The sequence below is a fragment of the Neoarius graeffei genome, chromosome 20, assembly GCF_027579695.1.
Source record: "Neoarius graeffei isolate fNeoGra1 chromosome 20, fNeoGra1.pri, whole genome shotgun sequence".
In the NCBI taxonomy this organism is placed as follows: domain Eukaryota; kingdom Metazoa; phylum Chordata; class Actinopteri; order Siluriformes; family Ariidae; genus Neoarius; species Neoarius graeffei.
This window is the reverse complement of record NC_083588.1, coordinates 64,728,889-64,749,260: the sequence shown is the minus strand read 5'-3', so window position 1 is coordinate 64,749,260 and position 20,372 is coordinate 64,728,889. Positions and strand designations below refer to the sequence as shown.

General features: G+C 43.0%; 2 protein-coding genes across 2 annotated transcripts; one reads left to right on the top strand and one right to left on the bottom strand.

The window, feature by feature from the left end:
* Positions 1-17: 17 nt before the first annotated feature.
* zgc:195001 (uncharacterized protein LOC567531 homolog) lies at positions 18-7,519 on the top strand. Its single transcript, XM_060902456.1, has 3 exons — positions 18-90; positions 549-688; positions 7,121-7,519. Exons 1-3 carry the CDS (start codon positions 18-20, stop codon positions 7,517-7,519), a joined length of 612 nt encoding a protein of 203 aa, XP_060758439.1.
* Positions 7,520-10,682: 3,163 nt separating this feature from the next.
* On the bottom strand, positions 10,683-20,127 carry akt1s1 (AKT1 substrate 1 (proline-rich)). Its single transcript, XM_060902253.1, has 6 exons — positions 19,821-20,127; positions 16,711-17,285; positions 14,302-14,590; positions 13,576-13,659; positions 13,264-13,442; positions 10,683-12,283 (listed from the first exon to the last, which is right to left on the bottom strand). The coding sequence occupies exons 2-6, from the start codon at positions 17,101-17,103 to the stop codon at positions 12,146-12,148; spliced, it is 1,083 nt and encodes a 360-aa protein (XP_060758236.1). The 5' UTR covers positions 17,104-17,285; positions 19,821-20,127; the 3' UTR covers positions 10,683-12,145.
* Positions 20,128-20,372: the final 245 nt, after the last annotated feature.

Below are 20,372 nucleotides of genomic sequence, written 5' to 3'. Positions count from 1 at the left end.
TACACTCTTACAGCACGATGACACAGTGGCTACAGGCTCTATATGAGGCAGTAGCCACAAAAATTGTGATGTTCAACGAATATTCAACTCGTAAGATGTGGATTTGAGCAAACAGCTGGTTGTCCCGGACAGTCGGACTACCATTCATGTCGAGCCCCGGACTGGTCCATGTTTCCATGAAAGCTGGGTTTCTGTTTGATCATGTGACTTTAATGCAAAAAACATGTTTCCATTTCAATTTAGTGAAGTATCACTTCATAAAATTGTCTGAAAAACCACCTCATGCAAATGTAAAAACTTTGCGATATTTGAGTTGTTTTTTTTATTTGCTGTTTCAAATTGTGCATTAAGCAGATGAACAGAAACACAGCAAATGTCAGGAGGAATTTCTGCTCTTCTGACCTGCAGTGGAGAGCAGTGTGATCCCCAGCACAGTCTTGTACAAGGATTTAGTGACTTTAATATTAGCGACACTGGTGTTAGCAAAACTGCAGTTTTATTTTATTTTTTAAATATATTTCCTTTTCCGTCCCTGTGTATCATCTCAGACTGGATTCCTCTCTCGCTGGATGACAAAACGGCTCAGAAGCTGCTCTGGATCTCAGAGGGTGGGGCTAAAGTGTCCCGGATGTCCGACCAGCCGTGTCCCGCACTGGACCGACCCGAAAGATACGAACACGCTCCTCAGGTCTTTACAAAATACACACACACACACACACACACACACACACACACACACACACACAATTTTTCCTCTTGACTCTGCTGCTCATTTTCAATCCCATTTCATTATCTGTACGATCACATGACTTTGAGTCTTTGATGTATATTATTTATATAAAATTTATAAATATATATATAAAAATGTCTATGAACCAGGATTTTAGCTTTTCATTAAAAGTTCCCGTCGAGGTTCAGCTCAGGTTATTGTACCCCATAATAAACCCAGTGTGTAATGTTTTTAATCATATTATTGATATTCCACACATGATGTTCGAGCAGAAGTTATTTTATTAATGCATCGCTACACGGAGAAATAATGATTTTTCATACGATTGTTTCCAGATTTCTCTTAAACTGTTGCAGGAAACTGTTAAAAAAACAACAACAAACACAGATTTACGTCATTATTTTTGTCTTCTCACAAACAGCTTTATCTGTAACGTAACTGTTACAGATAAAATGCTCCCGACATTTTGCAGTTTCTCTGGAAGCAGATGAAGGTAGTCTGGACAAAGCAAACTCTATCAAAAGCTTGGCAGAGAGCAGGGGGTGTAATGATACCCAAGGAAAAGGATGCCTCTAACATCAACCAATTCCGGCAGATCAGTCTCCTTAATGTTGAAGGCAAGATCTTCTTTAGCATTATTGCTCAAAGACTGGCAACCTACCTGAAACAGAACGGCCTGATTGACACGTCAGTGCAGAAGGCTGGGATACCAGGCTTCTCAGGATGCTTAGAACACACAAGCATCATATGGCATCAAATCCAGTCTGCAAAACAGGAAGGAAGAGACCTGCACATCTTATTCCTGGACCTAGCCAACGCTTTTGGATCTGTCCCTCATTCTGTCATCTGGTTAGCCTTCGACTTCTTTCATGTGCCAGAAAACATCACGAACCTGGTCAGAAACTACAACCCCGATTCCAAAAAAGTTGGGACAAAGTACAAATTGTAAATAAAAATGGAATGCAATAATTTACAAATCTCAAAAACTGATATTGTATTCACAATAGAACATAGACAACATATCAAATGTCGAAAGTGAGACATTTTGAAATTTTATGCCAAATATTGGCTCATTTGAAATTTCATGACAGCAACACATCTCAAAAAAGTTGGGACGGGGGCAATAAGAGGCTGGAAAAGTTAAAGGTACAAAAAAGGAACAGCTGGAGGACCAAATTGCAACTCATTAGGTCAATTGGCAATAGGTCATTAACATGACTGGGTATAAAAAGAGCATCTTGGAGTGGCAGCGGCTCTCAGAAGTAAAGATGGAAAGAGGATCACCAATCCCCCTAATTCTGCGCCGACAAATAGTGGAGCAATATCAGAAAGGAGTTCGACAGTGTAAAATTGCAAAGAGTTTGAACATATCATCATCTACAGTGCATAATATCATCAAAAGATTCAGAGAATCTGGAAGAATCTCTGTGCGTAAGGGTCAAGGCCGGAAAACCATACTGGGTGCCCGTGATCTTCGGGCCCTTAGACGGCACTGCATCACATACAGGCATGCTTCTGTATTGGAAATCACAAAATGGGCTCAGGAATATTTCCAGAGAACATTATCTGTGAACACAATTCACCATGCCATCTGCCGTTGCCAACTAAAACTCTATAGTTCAAAGAAGAAGCCGTATCTAAACATGATCCAGAAGCGCAGACGTCTTCTCTGGGCCAAGGCTCATTTAAAATGGACTGTGGCAAAGTGGAAAACTGTTCTGTGGTCAGACGAATCAAAATTTGAAGTTCTTTATGGAAATCAGGGACGCCGTGTCATTCGGACTAAAGAGGAGAAGGACGACCCAAGTTATCATCAGCGCTCAGTTCAGAAGCCTGCATCTCTGATGGTATGGGGTTGCATTAGTGCATGTGGCATGGGCAGCTTACACATCTGGAAAGACACCATCAATGCTGAAAGGTATATCCAGGTTCTAGAGCAACATATGCTCCCATCCAGACGACGTCTCTTTCAGGGAAGACCTTGCATTTTCCAACATGACAATGCCAAACCACATACTGTATCAATTACAGCATCATGGCTGCGTAGAAGAAGGGTCCGGGTACTGAACTGGCCAGCCTGCAGTCCAGATCTTTCACCCATAAAAAACATTTGGCGCATCATAAAACAGAAGATACTACAAAAAAGACCTAAGACAGTTGAGCAACTAGAATCCTACATTAGACAAGAATGGGTTAACATTCCTCTCCCTAAACTTGAGCAACTTGTCTCCTCAGTCCCCAGACATTTACAGACTGTTGTAAAGAGAAAAGGGGATGTCTCACAGTGGGAAACATGGCCTTGTCCCAACTTTTTTGAGATGTGGTGTTGTCATGAAATTTAAAATCACCTAATTTTTCTCTTTAAATGATACATTTTCTCAGTTTAAACATTTGATATGTCATCTACGTTCTATTCTGAATAAAATATGGAATTTTGAAACTTCCACATCATTGCATTCCGTTTTTATTTACAATTTGTACTTTGTCCCAACTTTTTTGGAATCGGGGTTGTACTTCCAAGATTTGCAATTCTGCATAAACAACTACAGAATATACAACATCATGGCAATTACTGGAAGTGGGGATAATGGCAGGATGTACCATCTCCCCACTAGCCTTCACTATGGCGATGAAAGTGATCATCCGGGCTTCCAAATGGGTTGTCGGAGGAGAATGTCTGCAGGATGGACAGCGATTACCTCCTATTCGTCCCTACATGGATGACCTGACCACCCTGACCGCCACCATCCCATGCACCAAGCGTTTGCTGGAAAAGCTTCACAACAATATAACATGGGCTGGTATGAAGTTTTAACCCAGCAAATCCAGAAGCATTTCCATCATCAGAGGAAAACTCGTAGACCAGAGATTCCACATTGGCAAAACACCCATTCCAATGGTGTCAGAGCAGCCAGTCAAGAGCTTGGGACGGTGGTACAATGAAAGCCTCAAAGACTCAGACCAGAGTAACCAGCTGAGGGAGGAAACCATCAAAAGGCCTATCCACCGTAGACAAGACCCCACTTCCTGACAAGCTGAAACTGTGGTGTCTGAAATTTGGACTACTCCCTCGTCTGATGTGGCCCCTTACGGTCTACGAGGTCCCCATCACCAAGGTTGAGAAACTGGAGAGGACAGTCAGTTCTTACATTAAGAACTGGACTCCCGCGTTGTCTCAGCAGTATCAGGTTGTATGGACGGGGAGCTCTGGAACTGCCTGTCTCCAGCCTCACTGAAGAGTACAAGTGTACTAAAGTGAGGCTGGAGATGACTCTGACTGAGTCTCACGATGTAGCAATACGAGCAGCTGCCCCCAGACTGGCAACTGGGAGGAAATGGACCCTATCAGAAGCTGTACAGCAAGCACAATCTGCTCTCAGGCATGGAGACATAGTGGGACATGTTCAACAGGGAAGAACAGGGCTTGGTTTTGGTGCAAGTCGACCAATGTCAAGTCAAGTCAAGTTTATTTGTATAGCGCTTTTAACAATAAACATTGTCGCAAAGCAGTTTTACAGAATTTGAATGACTTAAAACATGAGCTAATTTTGTCCCTAATCTATCCCCAATGATGAAGCCTGTGGCAATGGTGGCAAGGAAAAACTCCCTCAGACGACATGAGGAAGAAACCTCGAGAGGAACCAGACTCAAAAGGGAACCCATCCTCATTTGGGCAACAACAGACAGCATGACTATAACATTAACAGTTTTAACATGAAGACAGTTTCATTGATGTGGCACAAGGCTCCATCCACTGAGAGAAGAAAGCTGGTGGTTGAGCAGGTTCAGCACCAAGAGGAGGCAGAGCGATGTACAAAGGCAGTCTCACAGTCCAAACAGGGACAGTGGACCAGCTGGGACAACCTGGAACATCGCAAGCTCACATGGAGGGATCTTTGAGAAATGGAAGGAAGCAGACTCAGCCTCATCATCAGAGCCACCTATGATGTTCTTCCTACTCCCAAAAACCTACAGCAGTGGATAGATCATCATCCCACATGCGCTCTCTGCTAAACACTTGCAACATTGAGGCACATCCTTACCGGCTGCAAAACCAGCCTGTCCCAAGGTCACTACACCTGGAGGCACAACCAGGTCTTGCAGCAGCTGGCGATCACCCTAGAAGAAAGGAGAACCACCACCAATGCCCTCCCTCCTTCAATGCCTGAAATATCAAGCATCACTCCTTTTGTGAAAGCAGGCAAACGTCCAGTGAAATCACTGGCAAGAGTGAACACGACCCTCCTAGACCCGGCCCATGACTGGGAAATGCAGGTCGACCTTGGCCATAAACTTGTCTTTCCAACCGAGATAGTAACAACTACTCTCAGGCCAGACCTCATCCTGTGGTCAACTTCCCAGAAAATTCTATACATCCTGGAACCGACGGTACGATGGGAAGCTGCTGTTGAAGAGGCATACGAGCGGAAAAGCCTGAAGTATGCTGAAATAGCAGCCCAGGCAGAACAACGCAACTGGCATACCAAGGTGTTCCCAGTAGAAGTTGGGTGTAGAGGGTTTGTTGCCAAGACTACAACTAGGCTCCTGAACAGAATGGGAGTGAAAGAACAGGCCTTCCGACAAGCAGTGAAGTCACTCTCAGAGGCTGCGGAGCGAAGCAGCCACTTGCTGTGGATCAAGAGGAAGGACTCCAGCTGAGCTGTGAGATGACCACTGAGGGGTAAAAACAGTGGGGGGCACACCTTGGATGCCAGGTGTCACCGTTGAGCCTTCTGGAGGTGTCGTGGGCCTAAATCAATGAAACATCAAGGAAGGAGGGTGCCCACCTGATGACCCCAATGAAGTTTTTACCGCTCTCCCCTCAAGACAACAGGCAAAAGGCAGTGCTGATTATTCAAAGGATTGTATCATCAAGTCCGACAAGCTCCACCCACCATGCAATGACATCACAACTCTGAAAAGCTTGTTCTTGAGATCTAAATTTGTCATTATGACGTTATCACACGTCAGTGTCCTTTATAAACCACACAAAAAAACACAAAAAAGTCACTAATAAAAAAAGGTTATTGAAAAGATTAATTTGTATTTAATTAAAAATTTAATTAAAAAGAGATATTTAATTAAAGATTAAATCTCATATCTCTAGCCGCTTTATCCTGTTCTACAGGGTCGCAGGCAAGCTGGAGCCTATCCCAGCTGACTACGGGCGAAAGGCGGGGTTCACCCTGGACAAGTCGCCAGGTCATCACAGGGCTGACACATAGACACAGACAACCATTCACACTCACATTCACACCTACGCTCAATTTAGAGTCACCAGTTAACCTAACCTGCATGTCTTTGGACTGTGGGGGAAACCGGAGCACCCGGAGGAAACCCACGCGGACACGGGGAGAACATGCAAACTCCGCACAGAAAGGCCCTCGCCGGCCACGGGGCTCGAACCCGGATCTTCTTGCTGTGAGGCAACAGCGCTAACCACTATGCCACCGTGCCACCAAGATTAAATATATTACTTAAAAATATTCAGACATTAAATGAAGCATAATAACGTAAAGAATAAATTAGTGTAAAAGTTTAGGGGGAAATTTTTGAGAAAAGTGCAATCCAAAAAAAAAAAAAAACAACCAGCATTTAAATGTATTTATTTTATATATATCTTGGCACGGTGGTGTAGTGGTTAGTGCTGTCGCCTCACAGCAAGAAGGTCCGGGTTCAAGCCCCGTGGCCGGCGAGGGCCTTTCTGTGTGGAGTTTGCATGTTCTCCCCGTGTCCGCGTGGGTTTCCTCCGGGTGCTCCGGTTTCCCCCACAGTCCAAAGACATGCAGGTTAGGTTAACTGGTGACTCTAAATTGAGCGTAGGTGTGAATGTGAGTGTGAATGGTTGTCTGTGTCTATGTGTCAGCCCTGTGATGACCTGGCGACTTGTCCAGGGTGTACCCCGCCTTTCGCCCGTAGTCAGCTGGGATAGGATCCAGCTCGCCTGCGACCCTGTAGAACAGGATAAAGCGGCTACAGATAATGAGATGAGATAAAATATATACAAGTTAAGTAATTAAAAAAATACACAAGTTAGTTATTGGATATCAAGAGAAAATGTTATAACATTCTTTTTCTTTTAATGAAACAGAGATGTGGAATGGAGGTGATGGAGAGAAAGAAGGATGAGAAGGACAGTTTTCTCTAAATTTTTGTTTTTCATTTGAAGAAAAAAACAAGCACAAAGAGCACACACACACACTGATGTGTCATATACAATTATATCATACGAGTGTGTAGCATTTCTGCTTTAAAAGATAAAAAATGGCTTGTTTGTAAATATGGGACAAAAATATGCTTCTTATTTTTTAGGAATATTGTTGTATAAAAGAAAGAAAGAAATTAGTATTGAAGAAAAATTGAGCAGCTCTTATTTTCCTCCTCATCCAGGTGGTGTGTAAGGAGGGTCTCCTGGGTCGCCGTGGTTACTGGGAGGCGGAGTATGAAGGCTGGGTGGTGATGGGTGTGGTGTACGCCAGCAGCGGGCGCAAAGTTAAAGACGGGGCGTGTGGCCTGGGTGAGAACGAGGCATCGTGGGCCGTGGGCTGGGGCGGAACCGGTTTCCAAGCCTGGCACAACAGTGAGAGTGTGGAGATCCAGAGTCACCAAAGCAACACCATCGGCATCTATGTGGACCAACCGGCCGGCATCGTCGCCTTCTACTTGGTGGAGGGCGAGCCGAGAGAGGCGCGACTCCTGTACCGCTACAAAACCTGCTTCAAGGACAACCTCCTGCCCGGGTTCTGGGTAGGAGAGAAATCCTCCTGTATGATCCGCAAGAAAGATTAATGCAGAGCAGGAAGAGGAAGAGGATCAGGCTCATGGATACGGCTCACAAAGTGTCGAAAAGCAACGATGAATAAAATTCACTAATTTATGACACAAAGTTAGAAATACTGTAGTTTCCCTTCCTCTGTGTCTAGAAAGTTCTGAAGAATTTGTTTTGTGATCCAAATAAAGTGTGATGTTCTGACCGTGCCCAGTTTCTGAATTCCGGATCCTGATTGGTCCAGAAGGTGTTGGTTTATTTCCTATAACAGCAGTTGGGCCAGGGCGGCACGGTGGTGTAGTGGTTAGCGCTGTCTCCTCACAGCAAGAAGGTCCGGGTTCGAGCCCCGTGGCCGGCGAGGGCCTTTCTGTGTGGAGTTTGCATGTTCTCCCCGTGTCCGCGTGGGTTTCCTCCGGGTGCTCCGGTTTCCCCCACAGTCCAAAGACATGCAGGTTAGGTTAACTGGTGACTCTAAATTGAGCGTAGGTGTGAATGTGAGTGTGAATGGTTGTCTGTGTCTATGTGTCAGCCCTGTGATGACCTGGCGACTTGTCCAGGGTGAACCCCGCCTTTCGCCCGTAGTCAGCTGGGATAGGTTCCAGCTTGCCTGCGACCCTGTAGAACAGGATAAAGCGGCTACAGATAATGAGATGAGCAGTTGGGCCATTCTCAGAAAAATGTGACGAGTAACGGTAAAGACATTTGAAAATTTTTTATATATACTAATTTTAGTTACAATCCCTGTAAATATATTTAATAGACAAAAAAAGCATATTTCATGAATTCACAAAGAAAGAGATATTGTCCCAGTCATTGTCTTTACCGTTACCCTGTAGAGTAATGGTAAAGCCAAAACTGGGTAACGGTAAAGACATTTCATGGCATTTTGGGGTCACTGAGTGCAGAAAAGAAGATAAAACAAATTATGCATTTTTTATCCCATCCTAACTTGCTACTTGGCTAATGAAACTTTTTCAACATGCAGCCTCGTTATTTTTATTATTCAGGAGTAACTGCAAAAATAGTTCATTTCCCTGATATCTCGAAATTTCATATTTACCTGATCAGTATTCTGGATTCCAACATTCATGCACCAGTGATTTTTTTTTTTCAAAATGGCTGCTCAACATCCTGCTCCTTCCTCATGTCGCTGCACTGCCCTCTACTGTCAAAGCCCTGACTGACAGCATGATTTTACCATCTGAGTAACAGTAAAGACATCAAGAAAGTGCACATTCTTACGCATATATTTTAAGCTATACACCAAAAACTGATGACGCAAAGATCAAGATATGTTCCACAATAAAAAGTGAAGGTCATATTTCAGAAAGAAAAGTGAAAATAAAATTAAAAACAAATGAATTATTTTCATTCAAATTTCACTAATCCTCATTTACGCTACGTTCACACTGCAAGGCTTAATGCTCAATTCCGATTTTTTTGTGAAATCCGATTTTTTTGTGAGGTCGTTCACATTAACAAATATATGCGACTTGTATGTGATCCTCAGTATGAACGAAAAGCGACCTAAAAGTGTTCCGCATGCGCATTGCAGGATACGACGACGTCACACGCAGTGAGCATGGCCAGTGTTTACGGAAGTAAAACCGCCCGGTTGCGGTATGACCCATCCAATCTAGCTTGAATAGCTGCATCCCCCCAAATGGAAATCAGCTCCCTAACCTCTGCGTCCTTCCACTGAGAAGATTCAGAACCTTCACAGCCCGAAGCGTCCCTCGCATTGATGTCATGCGCAGGGGCGCAGATACGTTTTTTTTAACTGGGAGGGACAAAAAACTGGGGGGGACAAAGCTGCCAGCAAACCAACCCCAACCCCGATATGCCTGTCAAACTTGTTGTTAGTAACCATAGCAACCAAGCTCGAGCTCGCAACCTGTGCAGTCTGCGCAGCTCAACCAACTGAATATCAGTCTTTGTTTTATGTGAGTTGTTGCAACTATGTATACACTGCTGTGCACCTCAATAAACCGAATGGTAATTAGTCTTTTGATTTTTCCGTGAGGTTTGCCTTATGCAAAGAAAGACAGCATAGACGTTTTTTCCTCCCTATAAGTGGGGGGGGACCGAACGAGGTGAATTTAAATCTGGGTGGGACGAGTCCCCCCCTCTATCTGCGCCCGTGATTATGCGCCATGTTGTTGTAACTTTTTTTGAGAGACCCGCCGCCTACTTCAGCGCAGAATAGTGACGTTTGTGGCTTGTTGATGACGTGTAAGTCGGATGAATGCGACCTGGCGGTTCAGACTGAAGTCGCATATGAAAAGAGCGGATAGGGATCGGAATTAGCACCACATATCCAAACGGCCTGGGTCGGATTTGAAAAAATCGGATCTGTGTCGTTCATATTGTCAATAAAAGATCGGATACAGGTCACATATGGGCGAAAAGATCGGATTTGAGTCACTTCAGCCTGCAGTGTGAACGTAGCCTTAGACACATGGCGGTAATGACATTTTGGTTTATTTAGGCGAAATAAAATTTTTTGCAAATGCAGACAAGTTGTCTCAATTTTTTTTTTACTGCTCTGTTAAATTATTTCTGAAAATAAATGTATAATCGAGGGCCAGAATTAATGGTTTTAGAGAAAAAACAAACTTTGTGTTTAAAACTGAATGTCCGTTTTTTTGAGAATGGCCTGGTTCTCACAGTAGAAATCACAGCTCTTCGTTAATGCACTCGTTGTAAACAATATGACACATGTACGTTTCTATAGTAACGGCTCTTTGAGGGTGGATACGATGACTATTTATTTATTCATCCATCAGTGATGGAAGGAGTCTCCAGTTTCAGCGCTGACTTTCCGATAAAATAACCTCCTGAAGTGTTTTATTTATTAATAATAATAATAATAATAATAATACAACTGCAACTTTCTTACCATTGAGATGTTTTGTTAATTAAGCAACATGTCAGACTTTTTATCCGTTTATTGTTACATTTAGCGTTATGAGACACCTTACAGGAAAGTGTTACAAAGTGCTGACACTGAATTATTTATTCTGTAAAATTGTTAAGGAAATAAGTCCTTACAGGAAGTGTCATGCCCCTCCCCCCTGGCCGGTGGATGAGCCGTTACTATAGAAACAATGATGTATTAATGATTTAAAGCTGCAGTACAGACTCGAGGACGTCCATACAGAGAACACTGAAGAAATGTCAACATTTTTTGTTCAACAACAAACGATCAGTTTTATTCAAAACATTCTGTTTATACACTGAACACATGGTGTGAAATGTGTAAGACTGACATCATCATCATCATCAGTCATTCACAGACGTCGCACTCCACCGTTATCGTGTTAGTGCAAAAAAATTCACCTCACATATCGGAGCGTAGTGTCGATTTCCAAAGAACGTAGTGTTTAGCTCCTTTCACTCTCCCTCGATATATCAGCGTGTAAATTAGCTTCATATGGTGTCAGCAACACCCGCGAACGCGGCGCGTGCTGATTCTCTTAGTGTTGCTCACATACGACAGCTTGAAAGGTCATGTGACCGAAAGCAACGTGTGGACGATGAGACTGTTCATCTGAAATCTAGTTTAGCGACAGAACTGCGAATGATGATGCAAGCAAACATCCAGCTTTATGCTTCACTAGATTTATGCCAACGACTTTTTTTTTTTTAATATTGCTAGCAAGATTAGCATGAGTTAGCTAAACCTGTAGCAATCCGAACAGGAACAGGTGAGAATAAAAGCAGCCATCGCTGACTGATTGTTTTTTCCAGAAGCATAAGCAGAACTCGTCTCGTGCTTCGAGATGCTCATCCTAAAGATTTCCATATTCCGACAAATTGGGTCAATTCTTGAGAAGTTCTCCGTGTCCTCCGTGTTAATTTCAGCTCCACCCAGGTTCACGTACAGATCGGACTAATATTAAATGCCAAGGCCGATCTACGTTCCTTCCACCCGAGTTCACAAGGACATTTTAAAGCAGGAAAAAGAAAGGTGTCAATATGCATCGTTGCTTTGTTGTGGGCGGAACCTGAATATTCATCTCCGCCCCCAGACCTGTTCATAATGATGACTTGATGATAAAGATATGAGGCACAACGTTATAAAAAACTGAGTTATTAAAAAAATTATTTTTAAAAAGGAAAAATGGAAATAAAATCCAAACTATAGAGATGGAGGTATTAAACCACCAATGCGCAACACTTATAAAAGTCATGATTATAATGGTAATAATGTATCGCAATATCGATATCGTATTATCGTATCGTGCAGCTATACGTCATTAACGTTACTCAAATGAACACCAGAGTGGATTCGGACACTAAAAACATCCTTGTGAACGCAGCTTCTCTTTTTTTTTTTTTAATTTATTTAAATCCAGGATCAGCTCCTCCCTAAACACACCAGTGTTTACAAAAGGCAAGCACTGATCCTAAAACAGCTCGATACGGCTCAATAAGATCTCAAACTCCGTCTTTCCTTCTGCCTTGTTTTAAAAAAAAAAAAAAAGGAAATTTAGGTTAAATGTTGAGACCAGTCTTAGAGTCTAAAAAATAACAGGTTCGGGTCGTATTTACATCCCAGTTCATTTTCACACACATCCCGTCTCAGGTAATGTCTTAGAATTTGTTACTTACACACACACACACACACACACACACACACTCCATCAGTGCTTGAGAGAGAAGTCGCCCGTGTTGAGCCGAGGTCGAGGCAGCGCGCCGAACATCTCCGTTCCATCAGTGGCTGCCGGAGCTAAAAGAGCCTTCATGCTGGCAGCGATGCGATCGAGATCCGCACAGCCGGCCTACAACACACACACGATAACAAAAAAATACTTCATCTCATTCCTCTGACTTTCATTAAAGCCTAAAGAAAAAACAAATCTGAACAAGCTTCAGCTCAACCTGTCAATCAAGCCAGCTCATTAGCATATTAGGCCACACCCATCAGATGGACCTGATTACATTAAGTTTCATCACATTTCTCATTCAAGCCCATGTTTCATATGTAAGAATAAACCTTAAAAAAAGAAGTGCGGAATCTGGATGCTGGTGAAGCTGGATGTCCGTTTACGACCCAATCACGTCACACTGTGCTTCGTTTATCACGCTGGATTATTCATAAACTGCTCTTACGAGCGTTTATACAAAAGACATCTGGTTTTCATGAAAATCTTGTATGCGCTCCGGAGTGTGTAAATTTACACACAAGACAATTAACTAATTTAAACCTTGACTTGACTGATTTTAAAACCACATCAATCACATGGATTACTGCACTTTTATATCTGGGTTATAGCGTCGAGTTTAAACTGCCCGTTTGTCTGTCTGCGCAAACAAACGCCTCAGATGACAAAAGATTTAATGATAATAAATTATTATTAATATTATACAACATTAGATATTTTTATTGGCATAGAAAGAGTTAAAATAACTCCCACTTCTGTTCTTACCCTGACTGTTCATTTCATGCTCCCAGCTTTCTGTGCACATTACCTTTTATGGAGTTTTGTGGGCGTCGCCACATGCAAAATCATCTGTATTAGAAACATTCTTTGCACTTTACGGATGATCAGCGTGCACACGCACGCACGCACACAAGTATAAAGAAAATCAGCATTATTAAAAGCGTGTGCTGGGATTTATACACTATACCTCACTATACCTCTTGCATTTTAACGTGATAGTGTAAGACAGAACGCAATTGGCTAAAACGTGATGAGGAATTAACTGTGGTGTAAACACGGAGCAAAAACAATCATGCGTAAATAAACTACAAGCTCACCCGCTCTCCACTGTGAGAGTCGCCCTGCGCCGAGCGGTTGTTCCTGTAGCCCCACACAGGCACCGAGACGGGCAGCGAGCGCGCCAGAGCTGTGGGGTGAGACAGACGAGACACTGCCGGGTGACCCATGGCCACGCCTCGAGGAGGTGGAGGAGGAGGAGCTTCCTCGCTCAGAGAACCTTAACACAAACAATATCATCACAACCTAATGAGTAAAACCAAACCGGTCTGACCTCTACTGGTCACATGTTACAATTACAGGCGTCTCAGTAAAGGAGTAACGTTATAAAACCGCAAGGAATAAATTCTGACCATCAGTGCTCTCCTCTTCACCATCCGACTCGAAAAACGGCTCACAGTCATGAGACAGAGAGTCTTCATCCATGGAGAACACACCTGAGAGAGAGATTTAGACAGAGAGCAAGAGAGAGTGAGTTGTGATAAAGAAAGAAAGAAAGAAAGAAAGAAAGAAAGAAAGAAAGAAAGAAAGAAAGAAAGAAAGAAAGAAAGAAAGAAAGAAAGAAAGAAAGAAAGAAAGAAAGAAAGAAAGAAAGTTGTGATAGGGACAGCAAGACAGAGAGAGAGCAAGACAGACAGAGAGTAAGACAGAGAGAGCAAGACAGAGAGAGAGTAAGCAAGAGAGAAAGAGAAAGACAGAGTGTGATAGGGAGAGCAAGATAGAGAGAGAGAGACAGAAAGAGTGAGAGAGAGAGAAAGCAATAGGGACAGCAAAACAGAGAGAGACAGAAAGAGTGTGTGAGATAGGGACAGCAAGACAGAGAAAGAGAGTGGAGAGAGAGAGAGAGAGAGCGCAATAGGGACAGCAAGACAGAGAGAGAGAGAGAGAGAGAGAGAGAGAGAGAGTGTGTGTGTGTGTGTGTGTGTGTGTGAGAGAGAGAGAGAGATAGGGAGAGCAAGACAGAAAAATAGACACCGAAAGAGAGAGAGAGAGAGAGAGAGAGAGAGAGAGAGAGAGAGACAAAGGGAAAATAAAAGCGGAAGAATGAACAATAAAAGAAACAGACAGACCACACACACCTGTCGACTCGTTGAGATTGTGTCTGCGTCCATCCATATCATCCTCCTCTCCGTTGTCCTCCTCTTCCTCCTCCAGGTCCACGATGCCAGCCCTCTCCCTCGCTCTCTCTACCTCCCCCATAGCCGCCCTGTCTCTCTCTCTCCCTCCGTTCCCCTGCTGAGCCGAGGGCAGGGCGCTGACCGCCGCAGGACTGTAGATGGACGGGTAGCTCTGAGAGTACAGTCTCACTCCAGGACTGACCGAACCCGAACCCAAACCCAACCCCGAGCCCCCATCACCCACCGGCGTCTGAGAAGGAGAAGAAGAAAATAAAAGGAGTCTGGGAGCATTCTTTACTCCTTAACCAGACTTTAAAAGTTCAGTAATGAGATGCAACCTCATCACCATGTGCAATGAGCGCGGAGCGTGAATACAGAGCTGTCTGGGATTCAACCCGACTGCGTTACAGGTTCTGTCAACTTAATTAAATATCAGCAATGAAAAAAAATCTAATAAAAACAAAAATCTGTGTTTTGTTAATTCACGTGAACCTTTATTTAACTGACAAAGTACAAAGAAAAGATTTTCAGCAGTTTTACTGACCAACTTAATTCTATTTTATAAATATTAACAAAGCTAGAATTTAAAGCTTGTTGGGACAGAGCTATTATTCCATCATGTTACATCACCTTTCCTTTAATTACACTTTAATCGTATCTGATCTGAGATCTGAAGATACGAATTGTTGCAGTTGGAATTTTTTTCCATTCTTGCCTGATACAAGACTTCAGCTGCTCAACAGTCCGTGGTCGACGTTGTTTGATTCTCCTGTTCATGAGGTGTCATACACTCTCAATAGGAGACAGCTCTGGAGTGGCAGCAGGCCAGTCAAGCACACGCACTCTGTGTCTATGAAGCCTGTGCAGAACGAGGCGTGACATTGTCCTGCTCAAATAAGCATGGACTTCCCAGGAAGAGATGATGCCTTGATGGCAATATGTGTCTCTCTAAAATCCCAATACACCAATGGTACCTTCACACCCATGCTGTGGGCACTGATCCCCCTCATACCATCACAGATGCTGGATTTTGCATCTTTCTCTGATAACAAACTGGATGGTCGTGTTCACCTTTGCCACTGAGAACTCGACGTCCAGTTTTCCTGAAAACGAGCTGAAATGTGACTCATCTGACCACAGCACACGCTTCCACTGTCTTCCGGTCCACCTGAGATGAGTTCCGGCCCAGAGAAATCAATAGCGTTTCTGTATAGAACTGATGAATGGCTTCCTCCTTGTGTAATACAGTTTCAGGTTGCATTTCTGGATGCAGCGGTGGACTGTGTTCAGTGACGACGGTTTTCTGAAGTCCTCCTGAGCCCATGTCGTTATATTTGTCACATTAGCATGACAGTTTCTCAGGCAGTGCCGCCTGAGGGCTCGAAGGTCACGCCCATTCACTAGTGGTTTCTGACCCCGCCCTTTACACACTGAGATGTCTCTGAATTCCCTGAATCTTTTCACAATATTATGTTCTGTAGATTTTGAAAGACCTAAAATCTTGCGTTGGGAAACGTTCTTTTTGAATCGGCGAACAATTCTCTCAGGAACTTTGACACAAAGCGGTGAGCCACGTCCATCTGTACTTACACAGACTGAGCCTTTGGTGCTGCTCCTTTTAAACCCAAATTATGTGACCAATTAACCTGATGACTGTGGAATCTTCCAGAATGGTGTTAGCTGAATATCCTACAAACTTTTCAGACTTATTTTGTCTCTGTCCCAACGTTTTTTGAGTGTGTTACAGGAATCAAATTTTAACTTCATTTATATTTACATAACACAATTAAAGTTGGTCAGTAAAACTATTAAAAAAAACTTTTCTTTGTACTTTTATCAGTTAAATAAAGCTTCACGTGAATTAACCAAAAAAAAAAAATCACAGATTTGTTTTTATTGTATTTTGGAAAATAGCCCAACTTTTCTCGACATGGGGTCTGTAAGATATCAGCAATGCAATAAAATATTAAAAATAAATACAAACTATAGTTTGTTGGGATAATCTTAATATCAGCAATAAAATAAATAAATAAGCAGCTGTACAAAAAAAAAAAGAAATAAATTAATAAATAAATACATTTAAGAGACAAGATGCTACAAGATAAAAGTGAGCCAAACATTAGCAAAAAATTAATCAAATAAAATTACATAATTTTTTTTTTTAAAGTCAAAATACTTATTGATGCCGTGGTGAGCCTAATATCAGCAACAAAATAAAATAAAAAGAATAAAATGGTTTTATGTGTTTAAGAAGTTGGAGAATTTTTTACTTAAATATCATAAAGTAATTACATTTAAGAAATTATTCAGGAATTTGTCAGAAAGTACAAAGTACGACATCACGTCTCCATCGCAAGACGATGTACTAACCGGCCTCTCAGAGGAAATGTCCACGCCCAGTTTGGCCCCGCCCTCCCCTGTGGACAGGCGGGCGTGTCTCTGTGCCGTCAGCACTGTGGTGGAATGGAGCACGCCGATGTCGTCCAGGTATCGGCGTGACGCCTCGGCAAGCGCCCCCTGACCCCACACGTGATAACCAAAATCCCACTTCCTGCTTCCTGCCGTCACGGCTACGCCCCCTTCTCTCTTTATCACGGCTTCTCCTTCAGTGCTGGATGGGAGGAACTTCTTGCAGGCGGTCAGGATGGCCAGGTCACAGCCCGATTTCTGGCAGTATGCCTCGGCGGCGGTGAGCAGAGCCAGCCAGCTTTCCTGGTGGTTATCCGGGATGTCCAGCTCAGAGATTTTGGAGACGGAGGCCATGACGAAGCGTCAGATAGCACCGGGTGTTTGTATCACATCAAACAGGACGTCAAGATGATCTGTGTGTAGTGTTGAGTGTGTGTGTTCGCTTACAGATGATGAGTAGAGCTCGAGTTGGTGTCTCAGGGAGCTGAGGAGAGAGACGAGACAAGACGAGACGAGACGCTCACTACTGATGTTGCCTGGGAATAAAACAAGAACACAGGAATAAGTGACATCATCATCAGTTCCTGTAAAAGTCATTTTCATGGGATTCATCTTCTGAGACCTGAAGTCTTCAACACCCTCCACATTTAGGACGTGTAAATCCATATTCTGTTTTTTTCCTCCATATTTGCATATTCAGTAAACGTTGGAGGACTTGTGTGTTTGTTTTCCTGATTTCTGTTGTTGCTGTGTCACGAGTTACACAACGTGATCGTTCGAGAAACTTGTGCAGGTCATCAGACCCATAAATTTGTTCAAGGAGTCTGAATGAACGAACGAACAAATAGCATGATTTTAAGGTCAAAATAGGAGCATTCAAATCCATCTTCATAGCTAGAAAAAATTTTTAATATATTTGTAATACAGAAAAGATAATAAATTAATAAAACAAAAGATTGTGAGATAATCTCAACACCATTTGTATCCTGAGTGATTTTTTTAAACTCCATCACCAAGCCTTAAAAAAATGTATTATTATTATTATTATTATTTTACTAAATAATTAAACAAACAATCAGAACATTAGATCTACACTATATGCTGATAAAAAAAAAAGTATTAACCATTATGAAAAACTTCTGGAACTGAGGCAGTGAGGTGTGCGTCGTCTTCAGCCCTATTCAGATGGGATTATATACACACATGGTGTCACTGAGTAATTTACATCACAGGAGCCACTCTGTGATTTTATTTCCATCCAGATTTTCCACAATGGTGTTTTTCTTCATCCTTCTCCAAGAAAATATCAGCCTTGCTGTTTGTCTCGAAACTTAACGCTCATCTGATTAGTCCAGACACATGCCCGATTCACTACACAGATGTCTCCTCACAGTGGGCAGCATGAAGGTCCAGGTTCGAGCCCCGTGGCCGGCGAGGGCCTTTCTGTGCGGAGTTTGCATGTTCTCCCCGTGTCCGCGTGGGTTTCCTCCGGGTGCTCCGGTTTCCCCCACAGTCCAAAGACATGCAGGTTAGGTTAACTGGTGACTCTAAATTGACCGTAGGTGTGAATGTGAGTGTGAATGGTTGTCTGTGTCTATGTGTCAGCCCTGTGATGACCTGGCGACTTGTCCAGGGTGAACCCCGCCTTTCGCCCGTAGTCAGCTGGGATAGGCTCCAGCTTGCCTGCGACCCTGTAGAACAGGATAAAGCGGCTACAGATAATGAGATGAGATGAGAAGTCCAACTGCTGCTTCTTGCTGTTTTTAGTCTCGTATCAGATATTATTCTATCCACATTCACTGTATATGAGCAATCGTGTGCTCTGATTGGCTACTCTACTACTAGGATATCAGCTCATATACCGTGAGTAAAGAAAAACAAAATGGCGGATTGTGCTGCTGAACCAACTGAGGACAAAATAAAAACTCTACTCAGAAACAAAACCCCTCAAAATACAAAAAAAAAAAAAATGGCAACAAAATACGGAATAAAAAAATTTCATGGTAAGAAGATATCTTTCAAAAAATTTTCAAGAATTATTATTATTACATTTTTCACAAATTGCTGTATAAAGTTTTTATTTATCGAATTTGCAAAAAAAATAAAAATGCTCTTTCTCAAAATCCAGTGAATGTGGAGAGAATAAAACAATTATTCCGCTCAATCTCACCGTACACGGGTTACAGCCGGCTTGGTGCTCGTGTACGACTCGGTTTTGTGGAATAACTGTTAAATATCTGGAGGCGAAACTTCTGTGAAGACTGTAATAAACCGGATGTCTGCCTGTCAGCTGGACATCTCCATACATAATGAGGCCGATCACTACCGGAAGTGACGTCTTTCGCAAACAAAGAATAATGAGCTCATGTGGTCACGTGATCCCAACATGGCGGCCACCACAGCACATTACTCCAGCAGGGAGAAGAAAGTACAGAATAAAGTGTGGAATTCATAGCGACCTGACCACCTGCTGTACTGATTTTCTGTCTGTAAATAAATAAACCAGTCCGTTTTATAAATAAACAGGGAGAGTAGTGATGATGTTTGGATCCGCGAGTGAACCTTTAATGCACATCAGATTTGTTCTCCTTTAGATTTCATCTGAACAGGAACTATTATAATAAACACCGCGTGTGTTGTGAGAGTCACTGTTTCTTCAGTCCTCGTGCACTGCTGCGCATTTACCCTTTATTATTTATTTACACTTTATTACTTTCCCCATGAGCTGCATCACAGTCCAGACCCGCAGGCGTTAAACACATCTCTCTCCTAAACACACCGAGTGTGTGTGTGTGTGAGAGAGAGAGAGTGTATGTGTGTGTGTGTGTGTGAGGGTCTTATAAGGTGTTTTGCAGTGTCAGGTCATGCACAGTAACCCGCTCAATCCCTTTATCCTCCCGCTAAACAGCCTTCACAAACACACACAGATTCACTGTAAATAATCTCTCTCTCTCTCTCTCTATGCTAAGCTAGTAGCTACAGCGCTGCACCTTTAGCTAACGCTGCTTTATATGGCTTTTACCTTTTAAATAAAAATAATAAAAGGATCAATTTTCAAACTCTTTACTTACACAGTCACAATTCTTTCAACTTTTTTTGGTTTTTATCTCGGACAGTTAATGTATTTTGTTCTTCTTTGGTCTCTGTGTCTCTCTTTACCCGAGACTTGACGCGCACGCGCGCAGCTGTTTACAATGGAGGGGGTTTTAACCGCAAGACGTGCACGCGCGCGCACAGAGACCGAACGCTCGTGCACGCACAACAGTGAGAGAGAACGCTTGTGCACGTGCGACAGAGAACGCTCGTGCACGCGCAACAGTGAAAAGAGAGAGGGAATGCTCGTGCACGTGCAACAAAGAGAGAGAAAGAGAGAGATAGCGAACCCGAAAGCTCAGGCACGCGCAACAGTGTGTGTGTGTGTGTGTGTGTGAGAGAGAGAGAGAACGCTCATGCACGCGCAACAGTGAAAAGAGAGAGGCCGAACCCGAACCCTCAGGCACGCGCAACAGTGTGTGTGTGTGAGAGAGAGAGAAAGAACGCTCGTGCACGCGCAACAGTGAAAAGAGAGAGAGAGAACCCGAAAGCTCAGGCACGCGCAACAGTGTGTGTGTGAGAGAGAGAGA